General features: G+C 63.6%; 1 protein-coding gene across 4 annotated transcripts in view; it reads left to right on the forward strand.

Annotated features, from left to right (window-relative positions):
- The first annotated feature begins 502 nt into the window (after positions 1–502).
- PDE9A (phosphodiesterase 9A) overlaps positions 503–13,027 on the forward strand; it is an 87,229-nt gene continuing 74,704 nt past the window's right edge. For all 4 annotated transcript variants that reach the window (XM_025462071.3, XM_025462072.3, XM_025462074.3 and 1 more), the window contains exon 1: positions 503–656. In XM_025462071.3, coding sequence (XP_025317856.2) covers positions 588–656 — 69 coding nt within the window. In that variant the 5' untranslated portion in view covers positions 503–587. The remainder of the gene's footprint in view (positions 657–13,027) is intronic.

A 13,027-nucleotide genomic window follows, 5' to 3' on the forward strand; every position in this document is an offset into this window, starting at 1 on the left:
GGTGGCCAGCACTGCAGCCAGAGGGGTCACTCACTATGGGCACCTGTCCAGAGGTCACCTGGAGAGAATCTTCCCGCTTGGCCCTGTCCCCAAGGCAGCCGGAGTCAAACGGAAGAAGAGGGGGTGTGCCTTAATATGAGAAGGGAGGGAAGGGGGAGGAGGGAAGGGAAGGGAAAGGGGAGGAGGGAAGGGAAGGGGAGGAGGGAAGGGAAGGGGAGGAGGGAAGGGAAGGGGAGGAGGGAAGGGAAGGGGAGGAGGGAAGGGAAGGGGAGGAGGGATGGGGAGGAAGGGGGAGAAGGAGGAGAAGGAGGAGGAGGGCAGGAGGGGGCGGGAGGGAAATGAGGGAAGGAGGAGGGGGGAGGCAGGCAGAGGGAGGAGGAGGGAGGCCGGGCCGGAGGCGGAGCAGAGCCTAGACGCGGCCCGAGGCGGCAGCCGACCCGCACCGGTGGCGGTGGCGGCGCCCTGGTTGGCTGGTCCCCGCCGTCCTCCCACCGCCGCCCCCTCCTCCCTCCCACTCCCGCCCTCCCCGCGGCGGCTGGCGTCGAGAAAGTACAGTCAAAAGTCCCAGTGCCGCCGCTGGGCGCAAGATGGGATCCGGCTCCTCCAGCTACCGGCCCAAGGCCATCTACTTGGACATTGATGGGCGCATTCAGAAGGTAGCCCCCTCCCCGTGCTCACCCCTCCCCTGCGGGGACCCCCTCCCTGGGGCAGCGCTGGGGTCCCAGGGTCGGAGTCCAGGCTGCAGCCTCCGAGAACTTGGGCTGGGGGCGGGCGCTGCGGGGCTGCTGTGCACCCCCTTCCGGGTCTCATCGCACTGAGTTTGTAGGTTCAGGGGCTGGTGCAGGAAGCGCGCCCTGTCCCTCCCAAAGACCCCAGAGCGGCCGAGCCCCTGGGCTGCCCTACGGGACACAGTCCGGGTGCAGGGGTGGCGACTGGGGCAGGGAGGGTGACCCAGGACCCGCGACCCCCCCAACCCCACCCCAGGCAGTGGCGGGGAGCAGGTGCGGGGGGGCGGGGCTTGCAGGGACCAGGGGCCGCTCCTGGCCCCCATCCGGACCCGCAGATGGACAGCTCTGACAGCAGAGGGGCTCCTTGAGGCTGGCCCTGCCCCTGGGCCCAGGGAGAGGCCGGGTGCCAGGCTGGACCAACCCTGTGGTCCCTCTGCCCTTCCCCAGAGCCCCGAAGCCCTCCCAGTGTCCAGCGGCCCTAACCGGCTCCACTGTCCAGAGCAGACCCCCTTTGTTCCCGGCGCCTCCCTTTCTAAGCCCCTGGCCTGAGTCCAGAGCCCTGGGCCCCTGCTTCTGATTGGCAGAGAGGAACAATAAGAGAGCTGGCTTGGAGGGGGGATCTTTAGCTCCTCCTGAAGCCCCCCCAACCCCGGGGGTGGGGGGAAGCCAAGTGAGGAATCACTCCCAAACTTCAGCTGGACGTTTCAGGGAAGCCCTGCAGCTGCCACCTCTCACCTTGCTCTTCTCAAGGACCACCCCCCACCCACAACCCCCCCCCCGGGGCAGGGCCCCCCAGCCAGTCGGCCAGGAGGCGTGGGCAGAAGGGGGGGTCTCTCCGGAGGTCTCCGGAGTGCCTCTGCCAGCTGACAGGACTGGCCGGCAAGCCACCCGCACCCTCGCCATCCCCATCTCCATCCCAGGGAAGTGGAACTCCCCTTCCCCCACCACCACCCGCTTTAATAGAATCAGAGAGCCGGGAACAGGAAGCCTCCGCAAGGCCAGGTTGTCAACACTCTCACTTCATCGGTGCTGGGCAGTCGGGCAGTGGCGGGGGCAGGACCGCACCCCGGCCCCCCGGCTTCCAGGACTAGGCCCCTGTGACTGAGCCGGGATTTAACAGCCCCCTCAAAGGAAGATAGGCCCCTCGGCTGAATACTTCTCTGCTTCAGTGTACACACGCACGCACAAGCATGCCCACGCGTGCACATACACATGTGCACATGCGTGTCCACGCACAACACGCACACAGGCATACACGGATATGCACGCCCGAGCACAAACCGCACACATGCCCCTACCCCACCAGATGAGAATTCTCAAAGACTGGCCCTTTTTATCTTTTGTAAGAGGGGAGATGAGATGTTGCCACCAGGTCAGAAGTGGCAGCTTGCTCCCCAGAACTTCCCAAAGGCCTCCCCGAGAAGCTCGATTGGAAGTGGCTAAAAAGTGGGAGCGAGGTGCCGGAGGGTGGGAGGTGAGCGTGGTCTGGCGAGCTCTGCCGGCATCGCGGCCTGGCTGGTTTTCGGAAGTTGACACACCTGAGGTTGGGGTGACCTGCGGGAAGAACAGCCGTGTGGGCGCACCTGCATTCGGGAGGGAGGCCGTGCCTTGGGAGGGGCCGCACCTGCTGCTCAGTGCTCGCCCCACCTCGCCCCGTGGCCCGGAGCAAGTCCCTGGGCAGCTGTGAGCCACCCGCTCCCGTGTCCGCTTGATGGACGGTCGTGAGAAGCACCCCCGAGGGTGCGAGCGGAGAGGCTGGGGCCCTGTGGGAACAGGCGGCCCCGCGCACGAGTCCCTCTCTGTCCACAAGTGGCCTTCACTGATCCAACAGGGGAGGGGGCGGCCCAGGTGGGCTGTGCCCCTTGCACCTCTCCCGTGTCCCCAACGTCCCTTACTGGCTCTTGACCTTGCTCTGCGCCCTCTGCCTTTGCTGTTGACGCCATTGGAGGCTCATCCCTGGGCTTCTGGGCCTGGCTGAGAGCTGAGACCCAAAGCATTTGGGGTTTTCACGTTTGTGCTACAAAATGACACTGGGCCCCTCACCTCACACCCAGCAGCATCGTGGGGACCTCAGACGTCTCCACTAAGAGTGTTTGCAGCAAATGCTCTTTCCTTAAGGCCCCAAGCATTGGATTCGGGGGTGCTCTGTCTCCCTTTTATCCTTCAGAGCTCTTCCCCCGGCCCGCAGAAGGTCATGGACACAGACACTTACCCCCACCGGTGAGTCCTCTGGGAGGGCGTGCTGGGGGGGGGTTGCTCGCTGGGTCTGCACTGCTGTGCGCCCCCCAGTCCTGTGGCCCCGCCTCATTTCTGCCCTCTGCTGCTCCAGTCACCCAGCTCTTGGGCACCTCACGCTCCCCGCCGAGAGGGCACAAACATGGGGGGAGAGCCGTCACAGCAGTGACTCCTGCCGGTGCAACCTGCCCCAGCAAAGCTGAGGGGGATCGGTCCCCAGTTGTCTGAGGGGAGGCCACCTGCCTTGTCTGAGGACGCACCTGGGGTGATGACACTGCAGGCGTCTCGGGTGCTTGAAGAAACCCTGCAGCCCTCGCTCAGACAGCTGGTTCAGAGCTTTCTGACATGTAGAGAATTCTAGATGCACAGCTCCCCCACCAGCCCGGGGTGATACAGCATGAGACCAGCAGTGGGAATCTGGGGGTCCCGGGTGGCGTTGGGGGGACCGATCTTCCATCTGCGGCCCTTCCTCAGCGGCTGTGCGGAGGGGGCTCGGAGGGCAGGGGTGGCTGGTGAGGGTGGCAGGGAGCTGTGCAGGCTGCTCCCAGGGCCTCGCCTCCCTCCCCGCGGCCGGGCGAGATCAACCTCTGCGTCAGGTGGGGATACCCGTCGTGGAATTGGCCTGACGAGGCCAGTCCCTTAGCCCGCTCTGCAGACGAGCTATCAATCAGCCACCCTGAGCCGAGGCCTGGGTCCTGTGTGAACGTGACGCCCGCGACTCGGTTCCACCAGGCCATGGCCTCACAGAGAGTAAACCACAGCTGTTGCAGGGCGCCCAGGGACGGACGGGAGGACACAGCGGGCCCTCCCAGTGGGGCAGGGCTGTGGTGCCAGCAGTGGGGGGGCCTGATGAACAGGCTCCCTCCCTTGGTGAAGACTGGCTTGGGGGGGCCCTGCAGGTGGGGTGGTTTGCAGACTGGGAAGACTTAGGGGGACCCAGGTTAGGAACAGCTAGATGGCCGAGGGAACAGCCTCACTCCGTGCACCTGTCCCCTACATCCCTCCTCCTCTGCTCCTGTTGGAGGCGAGAGCTGGGAGCCAGGGTCCCCAGACCTGCATAGCTGGGGACCCCATCTCCAGAGGACTCTTCTCTAGAAGCTGCTGCTTCTCTGCTTTGCTCAGAGGGTTTGCTTTTTTCTTTCGTCTGCTGCCCCTGGCCGCAGTACCTGTTCCTTTCTTGCCCACGGTACATCCAGAGAGAGGGCGTGCTCAGCTGGGACGTCCTGGGGGTGCCAGGATGATGCCCTTGGCATTGTGGAGGGGGAGGGGCCCCCGCCTGGTAGCAGGTCCAGGCATGAGTTCCATGATCTTATGCATGAAGAGGAGTGAGGCGTCCGTGCGACCCTAGGGCCTGGCTTTGGGCTGCGGCTGCTGAGAACCCTCATCTGGGCCTGAATGGCCATTCCGGAGCTCCTACCGCCTCTGGAAGGGACACCTCCGTTGGTGCATTGCCCTGGCCTGGTGGCTCCCTCGGGGACAGTGCCCCGGTCATGGCACTCTGCCCGGACCACCCTCGGCCACTCGGAGCCCTTGCGTCCTCGTCCCGGCCCCACTGCAGCGGGGACCCCAGCCTCACTCTGCAGCTGGAACCCATGTCGGAAAAAAAAACAAACAGCCACTTGACTTTGGTAAGTGGTTTCTGCTCTGAAACAAGGAAACAAATGAGAAAAAAACCAAAAGGAAGAGCAGCCTTGGAAGGTTGTTAAAATATCTACAGAAGAGGGTTCCCGGCTCACCGTTTGCGGGTGGGCCCCGCGGCGGACTGCTGTCCCCTCCCCGGGCCCAGTGCGCTCGGCCGTCCCGCCTCCTCCCAGGGAGCCAGCGTCCACTCAGCCCAGGGCCTGCTGTGCGGGGGTTCCGGGATCCCAGGCGGTGCACGGTTCCTCCCCGGGCGCCTGCAGGGCCCTGACCCGGTTTTCCTCGTGGCCAGGCCCTCCTCCCTGCCCTTGGAGTTGAGGCCTCCGCAGCCCGGCCAGCCACCCCCCTCCCTGCGCCCCCCAAGGGGCTTCAGGCTCCTCCACTCTTGTTTCTGGCCTTGGTGCAAACGCAGGCTGGCCTCGCTCCTTCAGAGCAGTCCCGTCTTCTCTTCTTTGAAGGGTGCAGCTGAGCCGCCCCCGCCTAGTCCCGTGTGGTCAGCACGGCAGGGCCCTCCGGGCCCCGGGCTCCTGGGCACCTTTCCCCCTCCTGGAAAACACGTCTGTCCTGCCACCTGGCAAAGCCCAGCGAACACTTCCTTTCGCTTTAAGACGTGCGCACCGGCTCTGCCCTCGCTCAGGGCCAGCGGAGCCCCGGCCGCGGAGGGGCCCGCTCGCTCTCGGTTCGCGCGGGGCTGGGTGCACCGGCCGGGCAGGCGGGCGACGAGTCCTCCGGGCGCGGGCGCTGCTCTTAGTTCGCCCCGCACCCCCGCCGGGTGTCGGGGACTCCCCTCGGCCACCCTCGGTGGCTCGAGCACCGTCTGTGTACCTTCCGTCGAGTGTTTATGGCTCAGGATATTTCCGCGGACACTGAAATGGTGGCAGAAGCGAATTGCAACGCTGGGATGTGTGGAGACTCCAAGCTGGGAGATGGGAGTCGTCCCACACCGTCTTGGTTTGCAGCGTAGAACTGGAGATGGTCGGGCAGCGATGGGGGCCGCGTTTTGCCTCCAGGCCCGCCCCCCAGCTGGCGATGACCCCTCTGTCTCCAGCTGCGTCACAACTGGGAGGCGAGACTGAACAAGAACACCGTGTGGGTGTCGAGCCTCTTCCTCAACGAGTAGATGGGCCTGCCGGCCCGCGGTGCCCCCACGGGCACTGTGCAAACGGAAACTCTTAGAAACGCAGCCTCTCTGAATTCTATCCAGCCAGGGGATGGGGGGACCGAGGGCAGTCACCTTCTTGGAAAATTGGGCACAGCAGTGGTGGCCCCGTTGGGTGGCCACAGATGGCGCTAAGCAGTAAGCCAAGGGCCTAGGGTGAGCCGGCCACGCGGGGAGGCTCAGTGAGCACGTCCTGCATGAAGACCCAGGCTCCCGCCTCCCCCAGGACGCTCCTGTCACTGGTTTGTATCCCCACGAGCCCTCTGTGAGCCTGAGCCAAGGCCCCGGGCCCTCTGCGTCCCCCTGTCCAGGACACCTTCATCTCCAACTTGCTGGAAACAGAGCCGGGAGGGCCGGCAGCCTGGGCTCAGGGCCGCCTGGCCTCAGAAACGTGCAGAGCACAGCTCCGGCCGTCAGGGAGGAGAAGCAAGAGCAGACGAAGGACATGGTGTCCCCGTCAGCAGCTCACGTGAACTGACGTGCAGATGAAAGATGAAACAGGGACTGGGCCGAGCAGCTGATGGCAGAGCCAGCCACGGGGAGCCCAGGACACGGCCCCGCGGTCAGACGGCGGGACCGGGTGCACAGGTAGCCTTGGTCACGGGAGCCCCTGTCCTGGCTCTGCAGGCTGGGGGGGATGGGCATGCCCCCGACGCCCTTCCCACGGCGGAGGGCACAGGCTGAGCCATCCACACCCAGTCACCTGCCCCCAGGCCTCTGATGACCGAGCAGACCTCGCTTACTGGGAGCTGACGGAGGTCTTTGGCTGGAAGGATTAAGAGGGGACCCGGCAGACACAAGGGACCCCCAGGTATCCTCCTCGACAAGACAGCAGCAGCCCACCAGCTGGCCCCACCCCAGGGAAGGAGACCCCCGCGTCTGAACTTCCCCGTCGGCCACTAGGACGCTGAGGTGAGAGGTGACCACCGGGCTGGCACGTGCCGGCCCAGCATTACCTGCCATCCTCCCCGGAAGCACGAGCCCCAGCCTGGGGACCCGGCTCCAAGCCCGGTGCAGTTTGCAAGCTCGTGGCCCCGCTTCGAATGGCTCGAGAGGGAACCACAGCCTCTTGCTCAGCTCGTGGGGCTGTTTCCTCCCCATTTTGAGTTGAGCATGTGCATTTCCAGCGTTCTGAATCCTTATTAGAAAAAAATCTTCTGGGACGCCCGGGTGGCTCGGCGGTTGGGCGCCTGCCTTCGGCCCAGGACGTGATCCTGGAGACCCGGGATCGAGTCCCGCATCAGGCTCTGTGCAGGGAGCCTGCTTCTCCCTCTGCCTGTGTCTCTGCCTCTCTCTGTGTGTCTCTCATGAATAAATAAATAAAATCTTCAAAAAAAAAATCTTCTAAGAATGCACGCGTAAAAATGCAGCTGCAGGAATAAAAGAGGCTCATGCGCTACCCCGCAAGCGCCCTGTCCCCGGCACATTCGCTGTGTGGTCACCTGGGGGGCCCACTGCACAAACGGCGCTCAGCTCTTTGGAGATGGCCCCAGACATTTGCAACCTCAAAAAAAATCTCTATAGTTGACAGTGGTTTATTTGCCTTGACTGCACCCACCCCGTCCACCCGTCCCCCCTCAGCTCCAGCACGGCGCCACATCTGCTCCCCAGGTCCCCGAGCTGATACCCTGGTGGGACCTTTTGCCGGAAGAGAAGCTCACGGCACCCCTGAAAGCCCGGTCTAGAAGGTTAACCGAGAGCCGGGTCGTCTCAGCGAGCGCGTTTGCTTTACATGCCCTGCAGGACGTCTTTTCTTTTTTTTAAGTGATAGCAAACTACGGATCTAAAATTTGCCATCCTAACCGTTGCCGGGTGCACAGCTCTGTGGCGTGGTGCACACTCACGTCCTTGTGCGGCTGTGCCCGCCACCCGTCGTGAACTTTTCCATCTTCCCGGACTGGAGCTCCGTCCCCCACTAACTCTCCGGCTTCCCCCCTTCCCCCGATCCACTGGCGCCCACCTTCTGCCCCTGGATCCCACTGCTCCGGGTCCCCCGGGACCATCCCTCCATGCCTGGCTCATTTCCCTGAGCGCGGCGTCCTCCAGGCCCGTCCACGTCGTGGCACTGGTCAGCTCTCCTCCCTTCCTAAGACTGTGTGTCCCGTCCGCGTTCCGCTTATCGGTTCCACCCCCAGTGAACCCGCCTGGTGACCGTCAACAGTCTCATTTCCTCAGTGTGCAAAGCCTAGGTCTATTGCAATGGGCGTATTATTGCGTTTTCTGGAAAATGCCATTTTCCCGAAAGCCCCCCCCAACCCAGTCGTGTTCATCGGTGTTGCGTGTGGCGTGGTCCGTGAGGGGTGACATGTAAGAGGCGGGGAAGGAAACCACTCGGGGAAGGTGGGTGCCTCCCAGATGCAGGGACACCCCGTCCGTCTACTGGCCGCGTGGTGTCGGGGTCGAGAGCGCGGGTTCCGGGGCGAGTGCGCCTGCCTTGGACCCGGCTCCTGCCAGGAGCCCTGGGCACGCGAGTGACTTCCATGCCTCGGTGACTCCACCCGTGAAGTGGGGTGAAGGGAGCATCTGCCGCACGCGGTCACTCTGATGAAAGGCGTAAATGCGTGTCCGGCGCTAAAGCATGGCCGGTATGTGGCAAGCGCCACAGAAAAGGCCTTGTCCTTTGTATCTATTTGTTCTATTTATTCGCGTTGTGGATGGAAGGCAGTCAGATCTCCGTGTCTAGTTGGGAGAGTCTAACCGAGACCCCCGGCTTCGGGCTCCAGGGTTGGCAGATGGCCCCCGTCCCTGCGCACATGGGGCCCGTGTCCAGGTGCCCTCGGTGACATGCGGGCCCGTCCAGCCCCGAGGTCCTTCCAGCTCGGTGGTACCATGCTTCCTGACCACAGATGCCTTTGGTTTGCCCTCCCACCATGTCGGAGGTGGAGCTGGGGGCCTGCAGTGAGGGGGCCGGGCGGGCGGGGTGAGCTCTCAGGCAGGCGGGCCCAGATGAACTAGGACAACCAGCCCCGAGTGCACGCCAGCTCTCCGGTTGCATTAGGGTTCCAGGCTTCAGCTGCATTTATTTTGCTGGAGGGGGTGGTTGTGATGCCCACAGCACTTAACAGTAAGTAATTCTGCTGCTGAAAGGAGCTGTGCTGGCGGAGTGTGTGGCTGGACGCTGGCTGTGGTGGCCCCGGGGGTGGGGTGGGGAGGCCTCCGCCAGCTTTACCACCACTGGGCTGCTGGCCTCGCCTCCCCCACAGGCCCTCGGCCCCCCACCCCGCACCGTGTGCAGCCTGGGGCAGCTGCTCAGCCCTGGGGGAGACGAGGCGCAGGTGCTTTGGGGAAACAAAGTCAGAGCCCCCCGTGGAATGGCAGGAGTTGGCAGGATTTGGCACGACGTCTCTCCGTTTAGCCCAGAACACGACCATAAGGAAAAGCCGCCACCCTGTCCCGCAATCAGCCCCACCAAAGAGCGGCGGAGGGTGGCCGGGAGGGCGTCCAGATGGCGTCCGGGCATTCTGGGGGTCAGCTGCACACCGGGTTGATTTATTTTGTAAACAGAACAGTTAACGGAGCCCAGTGATTCAGGCTCTTTATCCTCACAGCTTCTGCCTTTAGAGAATTGTTGTGGTTTTGGTTTTGGTTTTTGTTTTTTTTTTAACTTTTATAGCCTTACAAATAACAGAAAAAGAGGCAGTGCGGTTGACATTATCATCTAGAGATCTTTAATAATGTTGAATTTGCATCTGCCAGAGCAGATGGGAGAGCTGGCGGTGGATGGAAGCCGCAGGGCGAGGCGGGCAAGCCAGGCTGTCACCGGGCCATCCCCAGAGCGCGTGGGGAGCGGCCCCCAAAGTGATTCTGCTCAGAGTGGAGCTCTGTAAACTTCACGCAGGGCAAAGTTGAGATGTGAGCAGTGGTTCGAGGCTCATGCACACCCTGAAATCTCTCGGTGAAGCCCCTCAAGCCCCCCGTCCTCATCTTGCCGGCGCCGCGGATCACAGAGCATCCGGGGCTCGGAACAGACCCCAGAAGGGCTGGAAAATGTGACCCCAGGGATGGCCAATGAGGCCTGGCCATTTGGAGTCCCTAGGGCTGAAGACTCCCCCCCCCCCAAACCTCCTGGAGCCGCCCAGATGCATGGCTGTGGTCCCAGCACACATTTGAACTCATTTTGCATGTGTTGTTTGGAAAGCTGTGCCCCAAATAGCAGAGGTGGGAGATGGCATCCGTGCCCCCCTGGCAAAGCCAGCCCCAGGTATTCCAAGGAGCCCGGGGTCCAGAGAGGAGCTCGCCGTAGCAAAGGAGTGCATGGGGGAAGTGTAGGAGCGATGGATTTCCCCCCACAGATGTTTCTGGAAGCTGTGCTGGTGGCACCGTGCAAAACAGGTGAAGAAAAAGGGTGCCAGGCTCAGGGAGCTGCGTGGATGCAGGTGCATGTAGTGTCTGGAGACCGGCGGGACGGGTGGCCCTTGCAAGGGAGGCGCTGAGAAGTGACGGGTCTCCAGGGATGGGGGACCCTGGGTCCCCCCGGGTATTAGTGCAGGAGCAGCTGAGGTCACAGGCTGGATGCCAGGCCTCCTGGGACACTCGGCCCCTCCCGGCCCCCCCGCCCCGCCCCACAGGTCTGGATTTCTGATTCGGCCTCAGTCCCTGCAGCGAGCCCTCTGCATGTCCTCCAGAGGGAGAGAGCAGACAGCCTGAGAGGCCACCCCGGAGCCGATGGGGGTCCGGCCACCAACGGGGCCCCTCGAGGCGCCTCCACCCCCCACCTGCCCCTCCTAAGGGCCGAGGCTTGGCTTCCAGAAGAAAGAGCCGGGGGGCTGGTGGCTCGCAGCCACTGGGAGCTCCAGGCATCAAACGGAAGAGGGATCCCGCACGCAGGTCTTTGGCTCACATGGCTGGGGAGACACAGGCCCCAGCTGAGGTCACATCACGGTGACATGCCACCCCCAGAAGTCCAGCGGCACTGAGCAGAACCCCTGACCTTGGAGCGACGTGTGGCAGCTCCGCAGGAGGCCAGCAGCCTCTGAAGGACGAGGGGGGCAGGGAAGCCCGAGACCCCTTCGCCCACACACTCAGACACGCTTCCCTTCGGGCAGCAAAGCCGTGTGCAGTTTTTCTAATGAAATTTCAAGGCCATATAAAGAAAAGGGGACCGAGGAGGCCCAGAGGCAGGCAGGAAAGACTTCTCTTCCACGTCCCGAGGCCGCTGAGCTGCCCACTTTGCCCCACGTCTCGGATTTCCATGCCCCTGGCCTCGGCTCGCGCCCGTCCCCAGCTCACGCGACGACTGTTGCAGGATGAGGTGTCCCCGCCCTCACCGCCCTCACCGCCCCGCCGTCCTTCTGGGGGGTTTATAATTATTTCAAAGGCAATGTAAAATTATGTTTTATTTGAGGAGCGTCACGAAAAGGAACTTTGAATAAAAACAGACGCCTCCTTCCGTGCGCCTGCCTCGTGCACTTGAAACAACGTGGCCTTGTAACGGGAGGAGGGTCCCCGTGGTTCCCGTGGTTCCCGTGGGGTCTCTAACTGGAGGGACTGGGCTTTGCTTCCCAGGCCAGCCAAGCGGGGGTGAACGGAAGGACGTGAGAACTTGACCCGCTTCTGCCTCTCGTCCTGGGCTGTCTCTGCTCTGGATTCCGGGTTTCAAGCAAGTGCAGAGCCCAGCATGGGTCTCGGGAAGGTCGGGGGTGGTGAATGATTACTGGAGAATACTTGGGTGAGGTCGTGGTTCCCCGTGTACCTCCCGGGAAAGAGGCTGGAGCAGGAAGATGCGTCAGCTCTCCTCCCAAAGCCTTCACAGGTTCCCCTGAAAGGGCCACAAGGCCTGGGCCGCCTGGAGTTCTTGGGGTTTGCGCCCCGCTCCTAACAGTGGCCAAGGCTCTGCGGCCACCTGTCACCCGCCCCAAGGATACCCAGGCAGGACCAGCTCCCACGCCAGCAGCCCCTCCACCACACACTCCTGGCGCCCCTATGTCCTCTCTGCTGGGAAAGAGGGTGGGAGCCGGGGTGCTCACCCTCCCAAGTGCCCGAGCTCAGGGTCCCAGGTGGGGAGGGTTTTCCTGCCTCCCAGGCTAGGTCTGCCCCGCCGTCACTGCCACCCCCTTAGCCCCGACCGACGCAGCTGAGGGCTGCATGCTGGGGGTGTCCCGTGGGTGATCCTCCCCAGCGCCCCGGAGCATGAAGGAGCCCGGACCCTGGAGTGGGTCGCACCGCCCCACACTCGGCACCCTGAGACAGCAGGGCTGGACAGAGACCCTGGAAGGAGGGGTGCAGATTAGACGGGCGAGCGGGTGGGGGCCCAGTGCAGGGGGGTGTGGGGAATGCAAGGGTCAGGCCCCAAGAGCCACCTCCTATTCGAACGGGAACTCAGGAAGTAAAGCAAACTGAATGCAGAGAGAACCTTCCGAAACGTCCTGGCGGAAAGCAGTCCTTGGGAGGGCGCGCCATCTCCGCACAGCTCTTGGCCTTTGGGCTCTCTGCTTTTTGCACCTCCAGTCCCCTGTGATCCATTATTTATAACCGGGGAGACTGACCTCAGATGCCAGAAGTAGAAAAGCAGGAGAGCGACCCAGAAGAGTGACAGAAGCCATGAACGGATGGGCCGTGACACACGAGTTCAGTGCAGAGGGGGCCTCGGCCCCTGGTGGACGCAGGCGCGGGGACACGGGCCCTGAGACGCCCCGGGAGCCCGAGCTGGAGGGGTGTTCAGACGGCCTGCCAGCTGCGTCCTGCTCATGGACATCACCAGCCTGGGCAGACCGTTCCTCTCCCTCCCGCCCCTGCTCCAGCCCGAGCCCACAGCAGCTCTTCTGGGCGGCAAGGGGACGGGCCTCCCCCTGGAACCCGCACCCCACCCCCGGGCTCTCCAGGGGTTTGCTCCCACTCGTCATAGGCAGGCTCCGCGCCTCCCACAGCTGCAGGGGCTCCTGTCCCGAGTGCAGCCCGAGAGCAGAGGCCGGGGGCCGGGGGCACCAGCTCCTGGGGCTGCTGCGGCCCCCTCCCACTCATCGGCACAACCGAGACAGCACAGATTTATGGTCTCGCGGTTCTGGAGGCCAGAGTCCCGACTCCGCATCCCCGGCCCCGAAATCAGGGCCCTGCGGGGCTCTCGTTGCCCTGCGGGCTCCAGCGGGAAGCCGGTCCTTGCTTCCCCCACCTCCGGGGGCTGTCAGCACACCCCCGGCCCCAGCGTCCTCGGGACTCTTATCCCGTCTTCACACCACCCATCCTCTTGTGTGTCACCTCCCCCTCTGCTGCCTGCCAGTTTGTGACTTCATTTAAGCCCCCGCTCCCCCCTCCATAATCTGGGCTAATC

Source organism: Canis lupus, chromosome 31 (assembly GCF_003254725.2).
Source record: "Canis lupus dingo isolate Sandy chromosome 31, ASM325472v2, whole genome shotgun sequence".
Lineage (NCBI taxonomy): Eukaryota > Metazoa > Chordata > Mammalia > Carnivora > Canidae > Canis > Canis lupus.